A 22,002-nucleotide genomic window follows, 5' to 3' on the forward strand; every position below is an offset into this window, starting at 1 on the left:
ACTTCTATATAAGGGTATTCTCCTCAAGAAAATAGGGACACCTGCTGGCTCAGTCCGTTGGGTGTCTGACTTTGGCTCAGGTCATGATCTCCCAGTTCATGGGTTCAGGCCCCACATCGGGCTCTGTGCTGACGGCTCGGAGCCTGGAGCCTGTTTCGGATTCTGGGTCTCCCTCTCTCTCTGCCCCTCCTCCGCTCATGCTCTGTCTCTCTCTCTCTCAAAAAATAAATAAACGTGGAAAAAAAAAGAAAGAAAATATACATATAACTATCTTATGAGGGCTAGCTTACAGATTCTTGGTATAGCTGGAAATGTTGGTAATTAATATGAGGATAACCTCAAAAAGGACCAAAATTGTCCAGAAAAGCGTTCATTTAAAACTGTGGCCCCAAGGAAACTTCATGACTTAATACTATTTGTCCAAACCAAATTTATCTTTGGGTTCACTGACTCGATCATAATAATGGCTTCAGCTCAATCTTTCGAGGCTGAGTTTTTTCTCGAAGACATCTATAAAAGATTGACCTTACCTGTTTGCACTTATTTGAACACAAACCACCCTTCGGTACTCCCCCCAGGAACTAAGGCAGACATCAGGGATGCCATATTTTTCAAGGGTTTTAAAATTTCATTCTCATGACAGATGTCACACAAAACCTTCCAGAAAGACAAATGGACAGCTATGGAAATCAGTGGATAATCTTTGGGTCTGCCGTTCAATGTCCAGCACTTATTCTAAAGAATTATTCAAGATGAACGTAAAAGTGAAGACATACATTTATTCAGTGAAGCACTCTTTTTTAGTGGTGAATCACTGCAAATAAGTGTAGCTCAAAAGAGAATTCCTTACATAAATTATGACCTATCCTCACAATGAAATGTTATGCATTCATTTAGAAATGTCATGCAGGAATCTTTAGTGACATGAAAAGTTGTTCATCACGTTTTTAAATGAAAAAGCAGGTTACAGAACAGTCTGTAAGGCTGCTTCCAATTTTGTAGAAAACGTGTGTGTGTGTGTGTGTGTGTGTGTGTGTGTGTGTGTGTGTGTAGGAAAATACACATGTATCAAGCTGTTAAAAGTGATAAACTTTTGGGGTGCCTGCGTGGCTTAGTTGGGTAAGCGTCTGACTTCAGTTCAGGTCATGATCTCATGGTTCATGGGTTTGAGCCCCGCCTCGGGCTCTGCACTGACAGCTCAGAGCCTGGAGCCTGCTTCCCATTCTGTGTCTCCCTCTCTCTGCCCCTCCTCCGCTTGGTCTCTCTCACTCACACACGCTCTCTCTCTCTCTCTCTCAAAAAAAAAAGAGGGGCGCCTGGGTGGCTCAGTCGGTTAAGCAGCGACTTTGGCTCAGGTCATGATCTCGCGGTCCGTGAGTTCGAGCCCCGCGTCAGGCTCTGTACTGACAGCTCAGAGCCTGGAGCCTGCTTCCGATTCTGTGTCTCCCTCTCTCTGGCCCTCCCCCGTTCATGCTCTGTCTCTCTCTGTCTCAAAAATAAATAGACATTAAATAAATAAATAAATAAATAAATAAATAAATAAATAAATAAGAAATTAAAACTTTTTTTTTAATATTTATCTTTGACAGAGAGAGAGAGACAAAGCATGACCGGGGGGGGGGGGGGGGGAGGGGTGGCGCAGAGACAGAGGGAGACACAGCATCGGAAGCAGGCTCCAGGCTCCGAGCTGTCAGCACAGAGCCCGACGCGGGGCTCGAACTCACAAAGCGCGAGATCATGACCTGAGCCGGAGTCGGATGCCCAAACGACTGAGCCACCCAGGTGGCCCCAAATTAAAACTTTCTTTAAGTGAGAAACTTCGGGTCAAAGAACTAGAAATAATTTTTATTTTTGAAATACTCGCTTCATGCGCGCTTCTGCTTTTTCTAGAATTCACGCACCAGAGGCTTGCGTCAGAAGAAGCCATTTTTCGTCTAAGGAAAGTATAGGAAAGAGGTCTGTAGTCAACAACCTGTAACTGAACCCGCTGGCCTCCAGGGCGACCCACGTCTTCTCCTAAATGGTGCTACTTTACCATCGTTTCCTTCCCGTCTCTCACAGAAACATTCCTGGCGACCATGTGACCAGCATGACCTAAGTGGCTCTACCAAGCTCCCTCGGCAGTCCTTCAGAACTGCCATGAGTTTTCGTACAAGTTCCTTCTTGGAAAAGGCGAAAGCGCGTATCTGTCATCTCTTTCGGTATTCAGAAAATGTGAGGCCGTGGCGAAGGTCAAGGTCCAGATCTCCCTTGGGCCTTTACGTCTCTTTCCTTTTGAGTCAACTGTCCATCGTGTGCAATGCGTACGTGTGTGCAGGTGCGTTGTGGGGGGGGGGAGGGGCAGGCTTCGTAAATGAGTTGAAATCTTATCTGAGGTTCTCGCGGTGGCTGTTTTGAACATTTCTCTCCCTCTCGTTGCCAGTGGTTTCTGCTTGGTCCATACTTGGCGTTTTCCTTTCTGAGCACCTTCCTCGTGGGAGCTCCCGGGCCGGGTGTATCCTCTGTGACACACCGCCTCATCACAGGAACACGGCACGGATTCCCATTTTGCAGGTGGTTCCTTCATACGTGCGCCGTGCTCTTTGATTTACATAGCATCCTCACAGCTCTTATATCATCTGACCCAGTGACATTGGTATTGTTCTGTTTCACAGATGGAAACGATGAAGAGTCGGGAAGGTTAACGAACTTGCAGAAGATGCTCCCACTGAGAAGCCATGGACGGGGACAGGAATCTGACTTAGTTTGTCTCCCCAAATCTGACTTGAAGGTCCGTACTCTTTTCCCCTTGCAGTGAGGGCTTAAGAGGTTTTCATTGTGGCAAATGACAACAGGAGTAAGAAGACTGGTCTCACAGATTATTAAACGGATTCAAAGGCAGGGGCTGAGTGGCTCAGTCAGTTAAGCATCCAACTTTGGCTCAGGTCATGATCTCACGGTTCATGGGACTGAGCCCCGCAGCCGCTCTTGGCTGATAGCTCAGAGCCTGCTTTGGATTATCTCTCTGTCTCTCTCTCTGTCTCTCTCTCTCTCTCTCCGCCCCTCCCCTGCTCATGCCCTCTCTCTCAAAAATAAATAAATAAACATTTAAAAAAAAATGATTGAAAGGCCGATAAATCAAGAGGACTCCTCAAACCCAAAGTAAACCAGTCACAAGAAGCAAAGTGGCTCAGCTTATCATCAAAATTCTGTCACGGAGGGGAGGTGGGACCATCACACCGTGACCCCGCGAGTGGGAGTGAATGTTTCAGAATGCTTCTTTCTCTCAGCTGACCTCTTGTTTCCTGTCAAATAAAACATTCGTTCCGATTTAATCGCTCAAACGCTGTTTCAAAATATCTCTTCTGGGTTTTCCTCCAACACTGGCAAAATGCTTGCTCTCAGGGGAAAAGGAAATGGCTGAGCAACTTGGCTTCTTATCCACATGTGCGGCTTCTAGAAAAGATGCACGTGCACGTAGCAAGTGGCCGCTTCTGGTGTCTTGATTTCAGTGAGATTTTAATTTTTTTTTTCCTACTATCAGCCACCCTGCTTTGGAGGATAAGTGTGACTTGTAGTCTTAGCGTCTCCACCTTGAATCTCAGGAGCTTCAGGCCATACGCTTTTGGATTTTGCTTCCCCAGTAACTCTCCACATCCATACGGACATGGCTTTTATCTATCCGCCAAGAGCACAGCAAACCAGGCCAACCTGTAGGTTCGCTGACATTCTGTTACTGGCTCCTCCTTTGCGACTGGGACCCTGAGGCAGAGATGGCTAGCTGACCCCCAAAGATTCATGCTCCCCACTCACAGGGACGAGTTGTTGCTGGGCAGTGGCTTCCAGACAAGAACCGTATTCCCCAGCCCCCCTTGTGGATCAGTGGACCTCGTAAGTAGTCCTCACCGTGTAACGTGAGAAGGGCTGTGTACCACTTTCGAGCTGAGGTATTGTGGAATTGGTTATAAAGTCTTTCACTGTCTCTTCTTCTTGGCCCCTGGCTGAACGATGACAGGGTAACCTAAAAGTCACAAGACGACGGAGCCATGAGGTGGAAGCAGCCTGGGTCCCAGAGCCACTACTTGGAGAAGAAGGGCCACCGGACCTGCATCGGTCGGTGGCAAGAGTATAAAAATGGATTTCTCCTGGGATATTCCACTGAGATTTGGGGACTATTTGTCCCCAAGCCTGGATATGCCTCCTCATTTGGCCAGGGTCCTGGAATTCGAGGAGCATGAAACTGACACAAGGACTAATGAGTTGGAGGTGCCATGATGGTACAATGGAAGTCCTGTCGCTAATGCATACCCAGAGCAGTTTTGGGGGGCCATGGGAAAGACCACTAGCAGCTTCTCAGTAGCCATTATCCCTTTCGTTCTAACTCAAGCCTGCTTTTATTGGAAGTGGTACTGTGCTGGGCTAATACAAACGATATTCGCCGACCTCCCTCGTAGTTGGAGGTGACACAGATCTGACCAAATGTGATATACGGCAAATGTCCAGTTTCCATTTTCTGGGGAAGTCCCCTGAAAGGGAGCAACGTTAGCAGACATGGCTCTTTTGCCTTCCCTCGTCTTCCTGTCTTCAATGTTTTCTTTAACGCATCGAGTCTCAGGAGCCATCTCAAGGCCATGAGAATGAGAGCCACCCACGGAGGACGATCGAGAACAAAGCCACAAGGAAGCTAGCCTCCACCGGCATCCTGGGCTATCCGACCGAGTCTGGATTGCCGACCACTGGAACTCTTGCTATGTAAGAAAAATAAATAAACTCCTAATTTTTTTAAAGCCACGGTTTAGTGGGGTTGTCTGTTCCCAGCGGCAGCTGATACAAGGGTAATCCTTCTGAGACAGCCCAAATCACCTATCTTCCTGACAGGCTGGCCTTTCTGCCTCCCTGCTCTGTTCTCTTCTCCTGCTCTCTTGGATTCTTCCCAGCCCAGGACTTACCCTGGGCCACAGCGCTGCTGAATTTCTAAGATAACTTCTGAGGGTAAGGAGCTTGCGGACCCTTTTGCTCGTCACTTAATGTAGCCTCAAATCCTGCTCCTCTGAGCCACACCCAGGGGTTTTCGAGCACCTCGTCTCCATAACCTCAAGCGGCTGCCTCATCTCTGGACCAGACAACTTTGCAATCTTGGCTCCATCGATGTAATTACAGGATTGAAGAGAAACCCAAGAAGTTATTAAGTTCATTCACCTGCCCCCAGGCAGGACGGTGATTAGCTTTTCCAGACATTTCACTGACTTCCACGGGCCAAAAGAGTCTTTCACAAAGCATGACTCACGGGCCACTTTGAAGGAGTCCATTTAATCTGTTCTCAGTTTCCCTGTCAGTAAAATGGGTATTGGGATCGGAGCAGGGAATGACAAGACCTTCTGCTTCAATACATGATGTTGAAAACAGAATATGGTTTGTTTCTTTCTTTTTCTTTCTTCCTTCCTTCCTTCCTCCCTCCCTCCCTCTCTTTTTTTTCTTTTCTTTCTTTCTTTTTCTTTTCTTTCTTTCTTTCTTTCTTTCTCTTTCTTTCTTTCTTTCTTTCTTTTCTTTCTTTCTTTCTTTCTTTTCTTTCTTTCTTTCTTTCTTTCTTTCTTTCTTTCTTTCTTTCTTTCTTTCTTTCTTTTCTCTCTCTCTCTCTCTCTCTTTCTTTCTTTCTTTCAGATTAAAGGGGCCAAATATTTTGCAGCTTCGCCCGCTGAGAGATTGAATCTATTTCCCGACCCGATAAAGCTGAGTTTTTGCCCGGTGACTTGTTTTAACCAATTAAAATGGTAGAAGGAAAGTTTTAGAAGTTCTAAAGCCTCAGGGATCCTAGTAGCTTCCAACCTCTTCTTCTTAGAAAGTTCTCTCGACCACATAAGGAAGATCAAGCTAGACCTCCTGAAAGATGAGGGACCGTGTGAGAAGGAACAGCACCACCGTGGCCCTGAACTCGTGAGTGAGACTATTCTAGACCTTCCAGCCCCAACTGCCCACTCACAGAATCATGAGAAATAACAATCCGCTGTTGCTTTTAAGTCCATAAACTTTGGGGTACTGGATGAGTTTCCTACAGCCTGCCGTAACAAATTACCACAGACCCAATGGTATTTATTCCGTCACTGTTCTGGAGGCCAGGAGTCCAAAATCAAGGGGTCAACAGGACCATGCTCCCTCTGACGGCTCTGGGGAAGAATACTTCCTTGCCTCTCTACCTTCCACCGGTTGTTGGCAGACCTTAGTGCTTCCTACCTTGTGGTGGCCTAAGTCCAATCTCTGCCTCTGTCTCCATGTGGTGTCTTCTCCGTGTCTGTCTCTGGCTCTGTGTCTCTTGTTATAAGGATGCCAGGGATAAGATTTAGGGCACAGTATGACCCAGTATGACCTTGGGGCGCCTGAGCGGCTCAGTCGGTTAAACGTCCGACTTTGGCTCAGGTCATGGTCTTGCGTTTGTGGGTTCGAGCCCCACATCGGACTCTGTGCTAACAGCTCAGAGCCTGGAGCCTGCTTCGGATGCTGTGTCTCGTTCTCTCGCTTCCCTTCCCCTGTGTGCACTCTGTCTCTCAGAAAATAAGATAAAACATTCCAAAATAAAAACCCCAGTATGACCTCATCTTAACTTACACCTGCAAAGACCCTCTTTCCAAAATAAGACGACATTCACAGCTACCGGGGCTTAGGAATCTTTGGGGAAGAGACACAATTCTACCCACAACAGCTGGTCTGTCAAATAGCAAACTAGGACTGGTACTGATACCCTTTCCTATCATTTTTTGTACTTCAGACACATGAAGATAAACCTAAAGATAATAAAATGGAAAGGGTGATCAGTTCTGAAAGATAATACAGGACAGTGTCCAGAGAAGAGTTTCAGAATCTCCCAGGAAGAAAAATACATAAATAGAGTATTTTATTTATTGTTAGGGGTCTTAATGCTGGCGTAAAGCAGAATTGTTGATATATGAGACCGTACCGGGTCTTTGGAGCACCTTGATCCACATTTAAGACTTACTTTCTGGGAACAAAACACACATGCGCTTTCCCTCTAAGGTCAGAGCACGCTGTGTCCAGTTCATTAGAACCTTCTGGTTACCGTTGTCCCACTTCTCTTCTGTCTCACAGAAGCTTTATAAAGGAGTGGTCTCTACCAGCTTCCTCCATTTCCTCTGCACCGACTCCCCCCATAACCCCATGAAATCTGACTTCCTTCCCCACAGCTCCACTAAAACCGCTGGGTCAGACGTTTACGCTGACCACCAGCAAGGCATATCCAAGGGCTCTTTCTTTGTCCTCATAGTTTGGCATCCGACTTTTTTAACTGCCTTGTTAGCTGGGTTTCCTCGCTCCCTTTTCACCCCCTCTGCCATATCTGGGCCAAATTCTTCTTCGTTTCCTTTTGTAGATATCCCGTTGTACGGAGTGGCAGTGGGTCGAGCCTGGACCCATTAGTTTTCTCTTCCCACCTTCATTGATGACTTCCCAATTCACATGTTCCATCCCGACCCATCATTCAAGCCCCAAGCCTATATCTCAAGCTGCCCAATAGAAATGCCGTATATTTTATGTTATCTGTATTAGTCAGAGTAGGCTTGGTTATGCTGTGGTAACGAAGAATCCAAAAAAATCTTAGCGGCTTTATGAAGACCGAGACCTCCAGAGAGCAGGCATGACCTTGCCCTCACGGTCTTTACTGCAGGACGCAGGCTGATGGATCAGTCTGGAACATTTCTGGTTGTACAGAAGAGGGAAAAAAGGACACACCACAGGTCAGGGTAGCTCTTAAAGCTTCACCTTGAAGTCACCAAATCACCTCCCATAAGGTGAAAAGTAAAATCCCGTCACAGGGAAGGAGAGCTGAATGTAGGTCAATGTGCAGTCATTCTACTACATTCTCTCAAACACAAACTCTACAAGACAAGTACCAAATCATCTTCCCAAAACTTACTCAGATTCCAAGCTTTCATAATCTCTCACTGGGATGGTATCTCTTTTATAAATATTATAAAGAGGGGCGCCTGGGTGGCGCAGTCGGTTAAGCCTCCGACTTCAGCCAGGTCACGATCTCGCGGTCCGGGAGTTCGAGCCCCGCGTCGGGCTCTGGGCTGATGGCTCGGAGCCTGGAGCCTGCTTCCGATTCTGTGTCTCCCTCTCTCTCTGCCCCTCCCCCGTTCATGCTCTGTCTCTCTCTGTCCCAAAAATAAATAAACGTTGAAAAATAAATAAATAAATAAATATTATAAAGAGATTACAATTACAAAAATTTGTAAAATCTACATATATCCACACACTTCACATGCCATCAACAAAAATCATCAATAATACAACTACCCAGGCATAACCCTGATAACACGTTGGCATATGTCCTTCTGGTCGTCTCCTTATCATACGTATTGATCTATTATCTCCGTAGGGAGATATATACATACTGTTTTTCAGTAAGAACGATTTCATCCCATACATTCAGCTTGGTGGCTGTCAAAATCTTAGCAAGATAATTTCAATATTTTCTTTTCTTCCATTTTGAAAAATATCATGGTAATGACTTGGCCAATTAATTTTTTTTTAATTTTTTTTTCAACGTTTATTTATTTTTGGGATAGAGAGAGACAGAGCATGAACGGGGGAGTGGGCAGAGAGAGAGGGGGACACAGAATCGGAAACAGGCTCCAGGCTCCGAGCCATCAGCCCAGAGCCCGACGCGGGGCTCGAACTCCCGGACCGCGAGATCGTGACCTGGCTGAAGTCGGACGCCTAACCGACTGCGCCACCCAGGCGCCCCATGACTTGGCCAATTTAAATATCCAGCACTGACCACTCTCCTGAATCTCTGATTCCTAAATAAAGCTACATAGTAGGAAATTCTATTTGAATTTCTAATATGCCCATTAGACTTAATATGCCCCCAATTAAATTCTTGACTCACCCTAAAAGTCTGCTCCTCACCCAATCTTTTCAATCTCTGTGAAAATCATCAATATCCACCCATGACTTCAACCCCAGAGACATGGTGATTTCTCCTTTTCTCCCACTGCCCCCCCCACCCCCGCTACATCTAACCCACCCACTCAGTCCCCAGGCTGTGTCTCAGATCTGACTGCCCCTCTCCGCTGTAGTCCCAGCTCTCTTGTCGTGTAGCCACCGTCCGTCCCCTGGACCCTGACTACCTCCCGGGCGCTCTCCTTGCTTCCACCCAAGTCATGCCTCTGTTCCAGAAACCTTCCCATCACACTTAGAGTAACGTTTAAATTTTCCCCATTGCTTGTAAGGATTTGGTTGCTGCCGACTTTTCTTTTCTCCGCTCTACCACTCCCCCTTCATCCACTCTACTCCAGACACACCGGCTGTTTCTTTTCTTCCAACACACCAGACTTACTTACCCCTGCTCCACCAGCCACAGCACTTGCTAATTCCTCTGCCTGGTCCTGCTCCCAGCGATCTACTGGCTCAGGGATGCCTTCCTGCCCACTCTTTTGAAGTATCTGCATTCTCCATGTGGCCCTTTTACATTCTCCGCAGAGCACCTATTTTATCTGATATCTCCTTGTCTGTTTCCTGCTTTACATCTTTATTATCTTTCCGCTGGAGAATGACTTCTTTTAGAACAAGAACGTTATCTCTCTTGCTCGTGGCTCTATGTCGACCTTAGAACAGTGCTGGGCACATAGGAGGCTACGATCAATGTCCATCGCATGAGCAAATGAATAAATATTTAGGCGCTTCTCAAGTCTAGTTGATTCCCTTGAAGTATCTGTGCACACAGTCCCCCTCCACGCCCTTCTCGAGACCCCAGCCTAATCCCAGACCTCATCACCTCCCAGGGGCGTGACTGGGGTCCCCTCCTTATCCGTCTCACAGAACTCCCCCTGCCGACCCCACACCATCCATTCTGCACACTGCTAGTTATTCTCATCATGCCAGGGACCAATAAACATCTGTCGCTCACCCCCCTGTCCCTGGGGCCTGGCTGAACCCACCCCCCAGGGCTGCTGGAACCCCCTCCCCTACCTGTCCAGAGTCTGTCAACATTCCTGCCCTCACCCTCACCCAGCCACACAAACTCCATCTCCTGTGTTCTCTTATGTCAACCTGCTCACTCCACTGAATTCCGGGGCATTTACTGGTTGTTGTATCTTCCCCTCTCCTGATGCCTTAGAGAAGGTCATAGGCAATCAAAAAAATTCTCATGAGTTGAATGAAGTTATTGGATAGGGAACAATTACAACAGGTAAATTGGCCACCCCTTCTAGAGGGATATTATGAGGGGCACCGGGGCGGGGGGGGGGGGGCTCAGTCAGTTAAGTATGTGACTCTTGATCTCGGCTCAGGTCATGATCTCACGGTTTGTGAGTTCAAGCCCTGCATCGGGCTCTGCGTTGACAGCGTGGAGCCTACTTGGGATTCTCTCTCTCCTCCTCTCTCTGTCCCTCCCCTGCTCGCTCTAGCTCTCTCTTGAAATAAATAAAACTTCTTAAAAAACTAAAGGGATATTGCGAGCACAGACAGTGATTTGGAATGAAAGAGCACGATACCAGTAGGTGAAGCGAACCAGTCAGAATGTCAACAGGGAGGTGACAATCTTGTTTCGCAGAGAACAGATGGCCACCACTGCCTTGAAACAACATTTATGTTAAACAGCAGGATAAGGTACGTTTTTAGTGGACTTTGAGCCTGAGTTGTTCTGCTAGCATAAGGGAGCTGGACGGTCATTCTAGCGTCAATCACTGAGGGGTGACTCAACCCCGAGGCAGCTTGAGTTTGATGCCCTAATGACCGGGGCCCCCAAGGTGGCTATCCTTCCGCTGAGAGTTCAACTTCTCCTGACTGTACAGTACGTGGCCCGGAAGTGAATCCAGAGAATTCGAACACTCCCACCACAGAAGGGGTCTGCTGTGTGCAGAGGGATGCCCCGTGTCGCAGCGAGGCAAAGCAGAGAGTTGGGGGACGGCACTGCTATCTGTGGCCATGCTCCCCACTTTTCCTCTTATGAGGTGTGGTGCCCCAGGGGACTAGGCCTCCCTGTTCAGACAGGGGAGAACCCAGCCCGACCGGTCAGTCACAGCAAAGCCCAAAGAGCCACGTGCTTTTTTAGCAAACACCACCCACCCTCTGTTGCTAGCCTGCACGCTTTCTCTAATCAGATGTCCAGGCAAGGAGGCCCAAATTGTATTCCGCGCTTTTAAAACCATACTATTTGAAAATAAACGTGGTCTCAACATAACTCCTTATCTCAGGTCAACTACAGAGCATGGATACATTTATCTGATGGAAACAAACAAAATGTACATATTGATGTATTTATTTATTTTGGGGGGGGGAGGGGCAGAGAGAGGATCCCAAGCAAGTTCTTCGCTGTCCACACGGAGCCTGACACGGGGCTCGATCCCATGAACCCTGGGGTCACGACCTGAGCCAGAATCAAGAGTCAGACACAACTAACTGAGCCACTCAGGGGTCACACCAAAAAAAAAAAATTTTTTTTTTTTTTAATTTCCTAGCCTTTCCAGGAAACGAGTGAGGTGACTACAATTGTAAGGAGTGATTGACAAAAGAAACATTACCAGAAGGTACACGTCAAGATACCTGCTGTTTTGCACAATTTTACACAAGTGTCGTGTAATTGATTCTGATAGAACTGTCTTCCTGAATCAGTAGTTCCTCTTTGCAACAGCTCTCGGAGCTACTTGAGGTTGCAACTAAACTCCCGGCTTCCAGTACTTGACGGTCACATCCTTCCATTAATTCGGACTGGTACTACCTAATGTAACAGGCTTGATTACATGCTAATAACTTTGGCTCATTCCGGAAACCATACAGAATATTGTTCATGGATATGTGTACACACACACACACACACACACACAAAGTACAACTTGCAGGGGCGCCTGGGTGGCTCAGGCGCTTAAGCATTCAGCTCTTGATTTCGGCTCAGGTCGTGATCTCACGGTTCGTGGGATCGAGCCCCATGTTGGGCTCTGTGCTGACACGGCTAAACCTGCTTGGGATTCTCTCTCTCTGTCTCCCCCCCTCCCTCAAAATAAATAAATAAACATCACAAAATGAATAAAAACACATCTCGGTGATAGTGCTGGACTCTGACAGAGGAAGAAAGACAACAGGATGGGAGAGAAGAATAAGGGAGACTTCAAATTTGTCTTTAATGTTCCTGTTTTTCACTCAGAAATATCTAAGACAAAAGTGACCACGTGTTAACATGTATTAATTCTGGCCAACAGGCCCTCAGGCACCTGCCACATTATCATCTCCCTGTATCTTCTATGTTTTTGAAACTTTCCAAGTAAGAGAAAAAGCCCATTCTCCCTTAAGGGAAAAAGATTTCACACCACTGGGCCAATTGTTTTCTTAACGTGTATTTATTTTTGAGAGACAGAGACAGAGCGTGAGCAGGGGAGGGGCAGAGAGAGAGGGAGACAGAATCGGAAGCAGGCTCCAGGCTCCGAGTTGTCAGCACAGACCCCGACGTGGAGCTCGAACTCACAAACCGCGAGATCGTGACTTGAGCTGAAGTCGGCCGCTTAACTGACTGAGCCACCCAGGCGCCCCTGAGCCTTTTTTTTTTTTAATAAATACACTCCATTCTCTTAGAGCAGTTCTAAAAGGATCTCCTAAAATGTTCTGGATACGGCAACTATCCTTAGAATAAGCATCATGACGCCAAAGATGACCACTCTGAAGGCACAAGGCCCCAAAAGGCAGGGCTAGGAAGCAAAGCAGAAGGCTCCGACCTTTTCCAGTGCACAATGTTGGGTTAACGTCCTTGCTCCTGCAAGTCCAGGGCATGGCTTGCTGTCTTTGCATTTCCAGGGTCTAATGCAGTGCTCGGAACAGAGTTACCCTCGGTAGCTGGAGTGAATTAATGAATATACTCTTAAAACTTAAGAGCCTAGAATTTGCAAACCTACTACATTAACCACACACCAGAAAGTTAAGAAATAGGAGAAAGAAGGTGATTACTTTGAAGTTCTACATTCCTTAATCTAGTCTTTAGCCTGAATATCATTAAGTAACCTGTCTGCTATTTTTATCCTTGACCTTTCACATGGGAAGAACAATAAATTATATCCTTTGAATGATAAGGGCTCTCATGAAGCCTCTTGAGGTTGTGTAAACAGGTTGTGTAAACCCAAAGCCAATCCTAGAGCAACAGGAACTCAAAAGAGTATGAAAGAAGTCCAGTCTCTCTATAATCGGATCGAAGAGGAAAACACGGAGAATTACGTCATCTGGAACCTTGTTTCATGATGGACAGAGATTCTGATTCCTAAAAGAACTAGAGTTTAAGCAAAGGATGGGTAGATTCGATTAGATCGTCAAAGTAAAAAGCGAGTGCAAGCGTGGCAGCTAGTGTCTAAAAGATAAGAAAGAACTGAGTTGTTAGAACATTCTGCCTTTATCAGTAACCCACCTATTCAATGAACAAAGACAGAAGGTATAGAAGACAGAAGTTACCACCACCGTTAGCTGTATATCGGGCAAAGGAAAGAGGAGAAACGTATGACTTGTTTTAATCCCTAAAGCATGACTTCAGAGGTCATGCAGGGATCTGGAAGAGAAGCTAAACAGGAAGAGGGAAGAGCCATTTAAGAGAAGGGGTCAAGCCTGGGAATAAAGATTTTTAAAAAATGATAGAAACCAGCAGGGGTGTGGATGCGAAGAAACGATCACTCTTAGGGCAACTGGTGGGAGCATAAATAGGTATAACTTTTCTGGGAGACAATCTGGCCATGAGCATCAAAAGCTTGAAAAATGTTTCTTTCCTTGGACCAAGCAATTCCACTCCTAGAAGTTTTTAAGGTAGTTTTGCACTAACACATAGAGATGTACATATAAGACGTTCCATCAACCTCTGTATGTTTCCGTGAACAACTGGAAATGATCTTGAAGCACAATAGAATATGAATTCAATAAATCACTGTGGATGAAATCGAGGCGATTTTAAACAGTGTTGTGTAAATTATAATGCAGATCGACACTGACTGACATGGAGAGGGTTGTTCATGATATTTTAAAATTTTAAAAACCAACCCCGGGGCAGCATGGGCGATAAGATCTTACTTTTGTAAAAATGAAAGGATATGCATGTCAATGTTAATAACTGTAATTTACGGGCGGTAGGCATTTTTGCTTATTTATTTCCTATTTCTCACGTTGAACACGGATGAAAAGGACAAAGGTCAGGAGAGACTCTGCTCTGCAACCCCCAATTCTGCTTTTCTAAGCCTGCATTTGATGTGAATGAGGTGGGACACGGGATAACAGTCCTATACCCTATGCCAACTTTACCAAATAGTTTGACCTCACCAAAGCCCTGCATACAGATGCCTTCATATATATTTTTTAGAGATATAAGCCTGGGTTTTTTTTAATTTTTTTAAATGTTTATTCATCTTTTGAGAGAGAGAGAGAGAAGGAGAGGGAGAGAGACAGAGCATGAGTGGGGAAGGAGCAGAGAGAGAGAGGGAGACACAGAATCCGACGCAGTTTCCAGGCTCTGAGCTGTCAGCACAGAGCCCGACGTGGGGCTCGAACCCACGAACTGTGAGATGATGACCTGAGCTGAAGTCGGACGCTTGGCAGACTGAGCCACCCAGACAGCCCCGATATGAGCCTGTTTTTATTCTGTGTGTGTCCCCAAGTTGTCCATAAGCCAACAGTGCCACTACAGGGCAAGCTCAAGTAGCAGAGGGAAGACGCTTACTACAACCATATAAACTCTCGCATTTTCCTCCACCCTAGAGAAACTTTGCGACTGATAAATTAGACTAGACACTTGTGGGTACAGGGATAGTACATTTTCTTGGCCCTTTATTATTGAGCAAACCATGAATAACCACTTGATCATCTGCCATTGAAAAATGCTAAGCACTCCTGTTTCTTAGCCTTCTTCAGCAAGCAGTCTGACGGTCACACCCCTGCCCTGGCAAGGTCCTCGTTAAAGAGGGTGAAAAGATGGGGCGCCCTGGGGGCTCAGTAGGTTAAGCATCCGACTCTTGGTTTCAGCTCAGGTCACGATCTCCCCGTTTGCCGAGTTCGAGCTCTGTCCCAGCAGCACAGAGCCTGCTTGGGATTCTCTCTCTGTCCCTCTCTCTCTGCCCTGCTCCCACTCACCCTGTGCCTCTCTCAAAATAAATAAATAATGTGTGTTTTTTTTTTAAGTATAGAAGGATGGGGTGTTTGTAACATCACCCCATTCCATCATTAGTGTGTCCGGCTGGGGAGGTGAGATGGGAAACCTGATCCCTTGAGCCCTCCCCTTCTCCCCAGGGAACCACACGATGTAATTATATTCTCTTTCCACAGGGAACCGCAGGATGCAACTATACATCTATTTTCCACGTAGAAGTAAATACTAGCTCCACACATCCATGGGAACTGTCAGAGCTCAAAGAACTCCAAATGAAGAAAAGTTCACCCTGGCAGAAGGTTCTTTCAATTGCACTTGATGCCTGAGGTCAAAGTGGAACTTTCCCAAGAATCTGGAAAAAAAAAAATGATTCTGAACGTGAAAGACCAAAATCCTGAGTTGGATTGCCTGAAGCCTCGTCGATAGGTCATTGGTCTAGAACATGTCCGAAAAATGAAGCGATTCTGGAAAGCACGAACATGCCCCCTCTGTCGTCACTGCTAAAGAACGGCACTGTTTCACCCCAGGTGCTCGTTTATTCATATATTTCTATACGTGCGTCATCTCCATAGACAAAAGGGCAAATACGTCTCAGGAAGATCTCCACACCTTCACCTTGTTCTGGCTCAAAAGTATTGGGATTCTTTTTTTTTTTTTTTTTACTTTTTTTTTCAATATTTTTTATTTATTTTTGGGACAGAGAGAGACAGAGCATGAACGGGAGAGGGGCAGAGAGAGAGGGAGACACAGAATCGGAAACAGTCTCCAGGCTCTGAGCCATCAGCCCAGAGCCCGACGCGGGGCTCGAACTCCCGGACCGCGAGATCGTGACCTGGCTGAAGTCGGACGCCTAACCGACTGCGCCACCCAGGCGCCCCAAAAGTATTGGGATTCTTGAATGCCATCTATTTTCTCAGCTCCTTGTTTTTATCTTCCACAACATCACATTCTCACGATGACTGTTTTGCTTCACATTTTGTTCCTTTTCTACAACAATGCGACGAAGATATAGGAAGCACTAAGCACCATGCTCGCCACATAGGAAGCCGTCAATAAATGTTACTTAGAGGATTCTAGAACAAGGCTACCTGCATTTGAATTCCAGCCCTGCCCTTCATTAGCGATTTGAAACTTTGGACAATTTTTATGACCTCTCTGTGCTCAGTCTCCATGTTGCACACGGAGATAATAACGGTTTCACTTTTCAGGGGTGAATGAGTTACACATGCAAAGATTTAGACCTGCAGCTGCCATACAACAGCCATTTTCTATTATTTATTCCTTTCAAACCTGAATGTCAAGATCATTTATGTTTTTTTCTGCCTTGTGCCTTTTCGCTCTCTTATACATCCAAAGTCCTTATTTTGCTTTTACATGTGACCAAACTCTCTACCTGTTGTTTGAAAGAAACCAAGATTTTACTTAATGAAATTTCAAACGATTAGTACTAATCTTTCTAATCTAGGAAAGCACTAAATGCCAGTAAGAAAAGAAAGGTAATTGATAATACAAGGATTGCATTAGGGCATTTAAAGAAGCACTGTCCAGGGGGCGCCTGGGTGGCGCAGTCGGTTAAGCGTCCGACTTCAGCTCAGGTCACGATCTCGCGGTCCGGGAGTTCGAGCCCCGCGTCCGGCTCTGGGCTGATGGCTCGGAGCCTGGAGCCTGCTTCCGATTCTGTGTCTCCCTCTCTCTCTGCCCCTCCCCCGTTCATGCTCTGTCTCTCTCTGTCTCAAAAATAAATAAACGTTAAAAAAATTTTTAAAAATAAAGAAAGAAAGAAGCAGGTACCAAAATCCCAAACATGATCGTGAATTTCTTAACTACCGTAGTCTTCCTCTGTGCACAGGAAGTCAGTGACGGTTACACTGCAATGAAGCCGAGTACAGGACACTGGCATGAAATTAAATTTTACTTTCTCCAGCTCAGAAAAATTCAGTGGCCGGGGCGCCTGGGTGACTCAGTCGGTTGAGCGTCTGACTTCGGCTCGGGTCATGATCTCGCGACTTGTGAGTTCAAGCCCCGCATCAGGCTCTGTGCTGACAGCTCAGAGCCTGGATGGAGCCTGCTTCAGATTCTGTGTCTCCCTCTCTCTCTGCCCCTCCTCCACTCACACCCTGTCTCTCTCAAAAATAAAGAAACATTTAAAAAAAAAGAAAAAGAAGAAAGAAAAATTCAGTGGGGGGTCTTTCCCCCCACATCTCCCTGAGAGGTGCGCTCTAGAGAAACGTTTAACCGTAACAAGTCATACGATGACATCGCACAATTATACTTTGAGCTCAGAATAAAACAAAGAGCCCTATAGGATAGGACTCCTCCAGCATGTGGATTTCCAACATACGGGAATTTAGGCTTCATCAGAGTAGGGAAGAGGCAGGGCAATCGTGAGGGGTGGGCAGTGGTGGGCAGTCCCAGGTTCCTGTTTCGCTTTAGCCCTGCCCCTAAACTGGGCGACGGTGTTTGCGAGAAGCCACAGAATTTGGGAAGGGTGGAGAACATTCTTCTCCTACTGTCGGTTGGCCTGCTCACTCCTTCTCGAGGTCAGTGTGGGTAGAACTGAGCTCCTCACAAATTTTAATATATCAGATTTGAATATTTCCAATTACCCCACAAACATTTTCAAGGGATAGTTTGTATCTTTAGGAGTAGAAAGGGGAAAAAACAGGAACCCATGCTTCATATACTGATGGCCATATTTCAACAGCATCTTACTTTTGTAAGTTGATCTATTTTATTTTTTAATCTTTTTAAGTTTATCTTTTTTTGAGAGAGAGACAGAGAGCGGGGAGGGGCAGAAAGCGAGAGCGAGAGCGAGAGCGAGAGCGAATCAAAAGCAAGCTCCACACTGTCAGCACAGAACTTGATTCAGGGTTCAATCCCATGGGCCGTGAGATTATGACCTGAGGTGAAATCAAGAGCTGGACACAAAACTGACTGGGCCACCCAGGCACCTCCAAGTTGATCTATTTTTTTTTTTTTTAATTTTTTTTTTTTTTCAACGTTTATTTATTTTTGGGACAGAGAGAGACAGAGCATGAACGGGGGAGGGGCAGAGAGAGAGGGAGACACAGAATCGGAAACAGGCTCCAGGCTCTGAGCCATCAGCCCAGAGCCCGACGCGGGGCTCGAACTCACGGACCGCGAGATCTTGACCTGGCTGAAGTCGGACGCTTAACCGACTGCGCCACCCAGGCGCCCCCAAGTTGATCTATTTTTAAAAAATAGTGGGTAGGCACACAAGGGAAAACATCTTCTTTTCCAACTTCAAAATTGCAAAGTGTCACCTGAGTGGTTTAAACACTAATCAGAATACAGAAAAGGTCGCCAATGCTACTACTGAAATGCCATTTTTTTTAAAAAGCAGGTAATTCCTTGCTTGCTTTTAAAGGAAATTATTAAGACTCAGGCATCAAAATGGTACATGCCCAATTAAGAGTACACTCTTGGGACGCCTGGGTGGCTCAGTCGGTTAGGCGTCTAACTTTGGCTCAGGTCATGATCTCACAGTTTGTGGGTTCGAGCCCCACGTAGGGCTCTGTGCTGACAGCTCGGAGCCTGGAGCCTGCTTCGGATTCCGTGTCTCCCTCTCTCTCTGCTCCTCCCCCACTCGTGCTCTCTGTCTCTCAGAAATAAAACACAACATTAAAAAATTAAAAAAAAAAAAAGAGTACAATCTTTAGAGTAGTTTATAATCCCAGCTCTGTTCTTGGCCTTGAAATTGTATGGCCTTGTGCAAACTACATCTCCAGGCTTCATTTTCCTTCCATATAAGATTTCATGTGAGTCTCCTAAGATTTCCGTGAGGATTTAATGATATAATCCCTCAAGCATATCACAGTTTCTGCGACACAGTAAGCGATCAACTAAAGGTGAGTTTTAATATGTTTTAATATGATATTAATACCACATATGTCCCTATTAATGAACTCCTTTGAGCAGTAACTATAACTCTTCTGCCCAATACACAAATGCCTCAGAAGAGAAAGCAACCCTCCTGAATAGGAATATCCAATCCTTATTCTTACCCGAGGATTAGGGAACCTTTTCTACTTTATTTAACTTGAGTGAGGCACTTCTTGTTCGGAGTGCATCGCACATTCTGTTCCACTGAGCATGTCTGGTGATCTCAGCACGGGGACATTAGACACACGGGCGAGGCCATCCGCCCCAAGCGGCTTTAGCCTGCCACCGGCATGGTCACACCCAGCCCAAAGTGATCCCTGCGCGGGAAGTTCTCCAACTACAGCTCTCTTTCCTGCTCCTTCTTCCTTAGCCTCTCAAAGGTGACAACGGAGACAATGGTGACAAAGATGGGAGCTGACGGCAATGACGATGAGGACAGCCACCGCGTAACATACGCCCTCAGCCAAGCCCTACGAGCACTCTGCCCCCATTATTTCACTCAGTCTTCCCAATGGTTGTAAAAAGTAGGTATCATGATTATGCCCCTTGACACAGAAAGAAACCAAAGCTTAGGGAGGTTAAACGACATGCCCACTGTCACACGGTTTATAGCAGCGAGCCGATCTACAAGCACGTGTGATTCCAGCCGGGCCACACCAACCCCGCTGCTGCTTTCAAGAGCGCTTTTAGGGGGCGCCTGGGTGGCGCAGTGGGTTAAGCGTCCAACTTCAGCCAGGTCACGATCTCGCGGTCTGTGAGTTCGAGCCCCGCGTCAGGCTCTGGGCTGATGGCTCAGAGCCTGGAGCCTGCTTCCGATTCTGTGTCTCCCTCTCTCTCTGCTCCTCCCCCGTTCATGCTCTGTCTCTCTCTGTCCCAAAAATAAATTAAAAAACGTTGAAAAAAAAATTAAAAAAAAAAAAAGAGCGCTTTTAGGATGAGCGCAGGTCCTGCCGCTGCCCCCCCTCCCCCCGGAATTAACTCCTCCACACCCCACCATTTCGAACATCTTTCTGTCCCAGTCACAATTTTCCTGACCTAACATTCACAGGGAGGGAGGGACCGTCGTGGCTAAGCGGTACCTTCATTGCTAACTTCAGCCGGATTCCCAAATTCTCCAAACGAATCAACTGCTCTTTCTGGCTTGCAACAGTCATGAAACCTAATCCAAAAAAAAAAAAAAAAAAATCCCACGGGGAGATCCCTGATCTACTTCATGCCTTTCAACTAGTACCTTTTGGCCTCCAACATTAATCTACAGTACATATTCACAATTAAATTCGTGTTAAAGGTGAAGAAATACTAAGGTAAGAGAAAGGACTTGCCCTCAGCCCTCCAGCAGGCAGAAACAAAATCGCAAGGAAGCCCGGTGACCCTCTAGAAGTCCTTACCGCCAGATTATTCCGTACTTCTCATTCCCTGCCGTTCCACCTCTTGACACACTATGGGCACAAAAAAAATGTCCTGTGGAACCACCCTTTCACCGGCTCGGCCGAGAGAAGAATAACAAGTTCTAGCGGCAGGGAGGGCAGGTGAATAATGAGCTGACCCTTCAGGACCAGTTTCGCCTTATCTTTGAACCAGACGGTCTGGATTTCTCAGGGCAAGACGAACATGGCCCCAACTACTTGTCAGCAGTTTTCCGGGGAGGAAAAACTGCAGTTAGGGCACCTCCGGTGAGAACTTGGAGCAGTAAATGTGCTCGCATGTAGTTTGTGCCATTTGGGCCAGGAATCGTATGGTGAGCTGGATTCCTTGTCCTTAGTTCTTTGCCCGAGCGCTGTAAATGTAAAAATATCAGCCCCAGGCCATTCCTCTCTGTTTATTTAAACGGAGAATTTAAAAAATCACTTTTTCCACTTCAAGGCTCCCTCGGACCAGGGAATAAAAATAGCGATGTCCACAGGAGCCAAACTTCTTAGGGAGAAGTAAAAGCACAGGGCAAAGCGCCCTGCTCAGAACAACCAAAGCCCCAAAGCAGCTGCCCCCAGAGGCAAAACTCGCCTTTCAACCGCCTCTCCTCTTGCCCCGTCTCACCGCAGGCTCAAAGGAAGGCGCAGTCGACGAGGGAGTGGGCGGCGAGCCCCCCGAAGGGCTAACCCCGCGCCCTTGCCCGCCCCCCCCCCGCGCCCCCGCGCCCGGCCACCTGTCAGAGGCCCCGAGGGCAGCGCGGGCGAGGCGGGGTTGGGGAGGTGGCCCGAGAGCTCGCTCGGGGAAGGGACGCTGGTGGCCCAGGATTGTCGGGAAGGAGCGGGCTGTCGCGCGCTCGGCTGCCCCACCGCGGCGGCCTCGGGGGGCGCTCGGCGTGGGGGGGAGGGCGGTCTCAGGTGCACCCCGCCGCGCCGCCCGCGGCGCTCGGCCGGCTGGGGCGGTGCGGCCGCGAGTCCACCGCCCGGCGCGGCGCGCCTTACCTGTTGATCTTGAGCGCGAACGCGCGCCGCTCTGCGCCCGGCAGCGTGGCCATGGCTGGCGCGCGCCTCGTCGGCCTCTGGGGGCGCGGGGCGCGGACGGCGGGGGCCCGACGCGCCGCGGAGCCGCTGCAGCGCACGCCGAGCGGGACGCGAGCCTCATCTGTCCGTCCGGGCTGCAGACTTCCGCATTTCCACCTTCGGCGCTGCAGTCACCGCGGGGGAGGGCCCAGCCTCGAGCGGCGGCGGCGGCGAGCCCAGCCACCCGGCGCCCGGCCCGGCGCGCAGGGAGCGGCGGGCGAGAGGGTGTGGACTCGCCGCGGAACTGCCCTCCGGATGCTCCGACCGACGGCGCGCTCCGGCAGGCGGGGGCCCTGACCTCGGGCAGGAGGGCACGCGGGCGGGGGGCCGGGCGACCGCTGAGCGAGGCGGGGAAAGTCCGTCCGCCCGGAGCCGCGAAGCTGCCAGCGCCAGAGGGCAGGAGGGGGACCGCGCTGTCCGCCCGCCCCACGGGACCCACGCGAGGCCGGGAAACCAGCCCTGGGGTTCTCCGCGCCGGGCCGTCTCCGGGGTCCACGACAAGCCTGGGGGAAG

The 22,002-nt window shown here is 47.9% G+C and overlaps 1 protein-coding gene across 1 annotated transcript in view; it reads right to left on the reverse strand.

Annotated features, from left to right (window-relative positions):
- The window catches only part of DOCK8 (dedicator of cytokinesis 8), a 231,730-nt gene extending 209,989 nt beyond the window's left edge, over positions 1-21,741 (reverse strand). Inside the window, exon 1 of the mRNA XM_045043274.1 lies at positions 21,412-21,741. Coding sequence (XP_044899209.1) covers positions 21,412-21,464 — 53 coding nt within the window. The 5' untranslated portion in view covers positions 21,465-21,741. The remainder of the gene's footprint in view (positions 1-21,411) is intronic.
- Between the last annotated feature and the right edge of the window lie 261 nt (positions 21,742-22,002).

Source organism: Felis catus, chromosome D4 (assembly GCF_018350175.1).
Source record: "Felis catus isolate Fca126 chromosome D4, F.catus_Fca126_mat1.0, whole genome shotgun sequence".
NCBI classification, from domain to species: Eukaryota; Metazoa; Chordata; class Mammalia; order Carnivora; family Felidae; genus Felis; species Felis catus.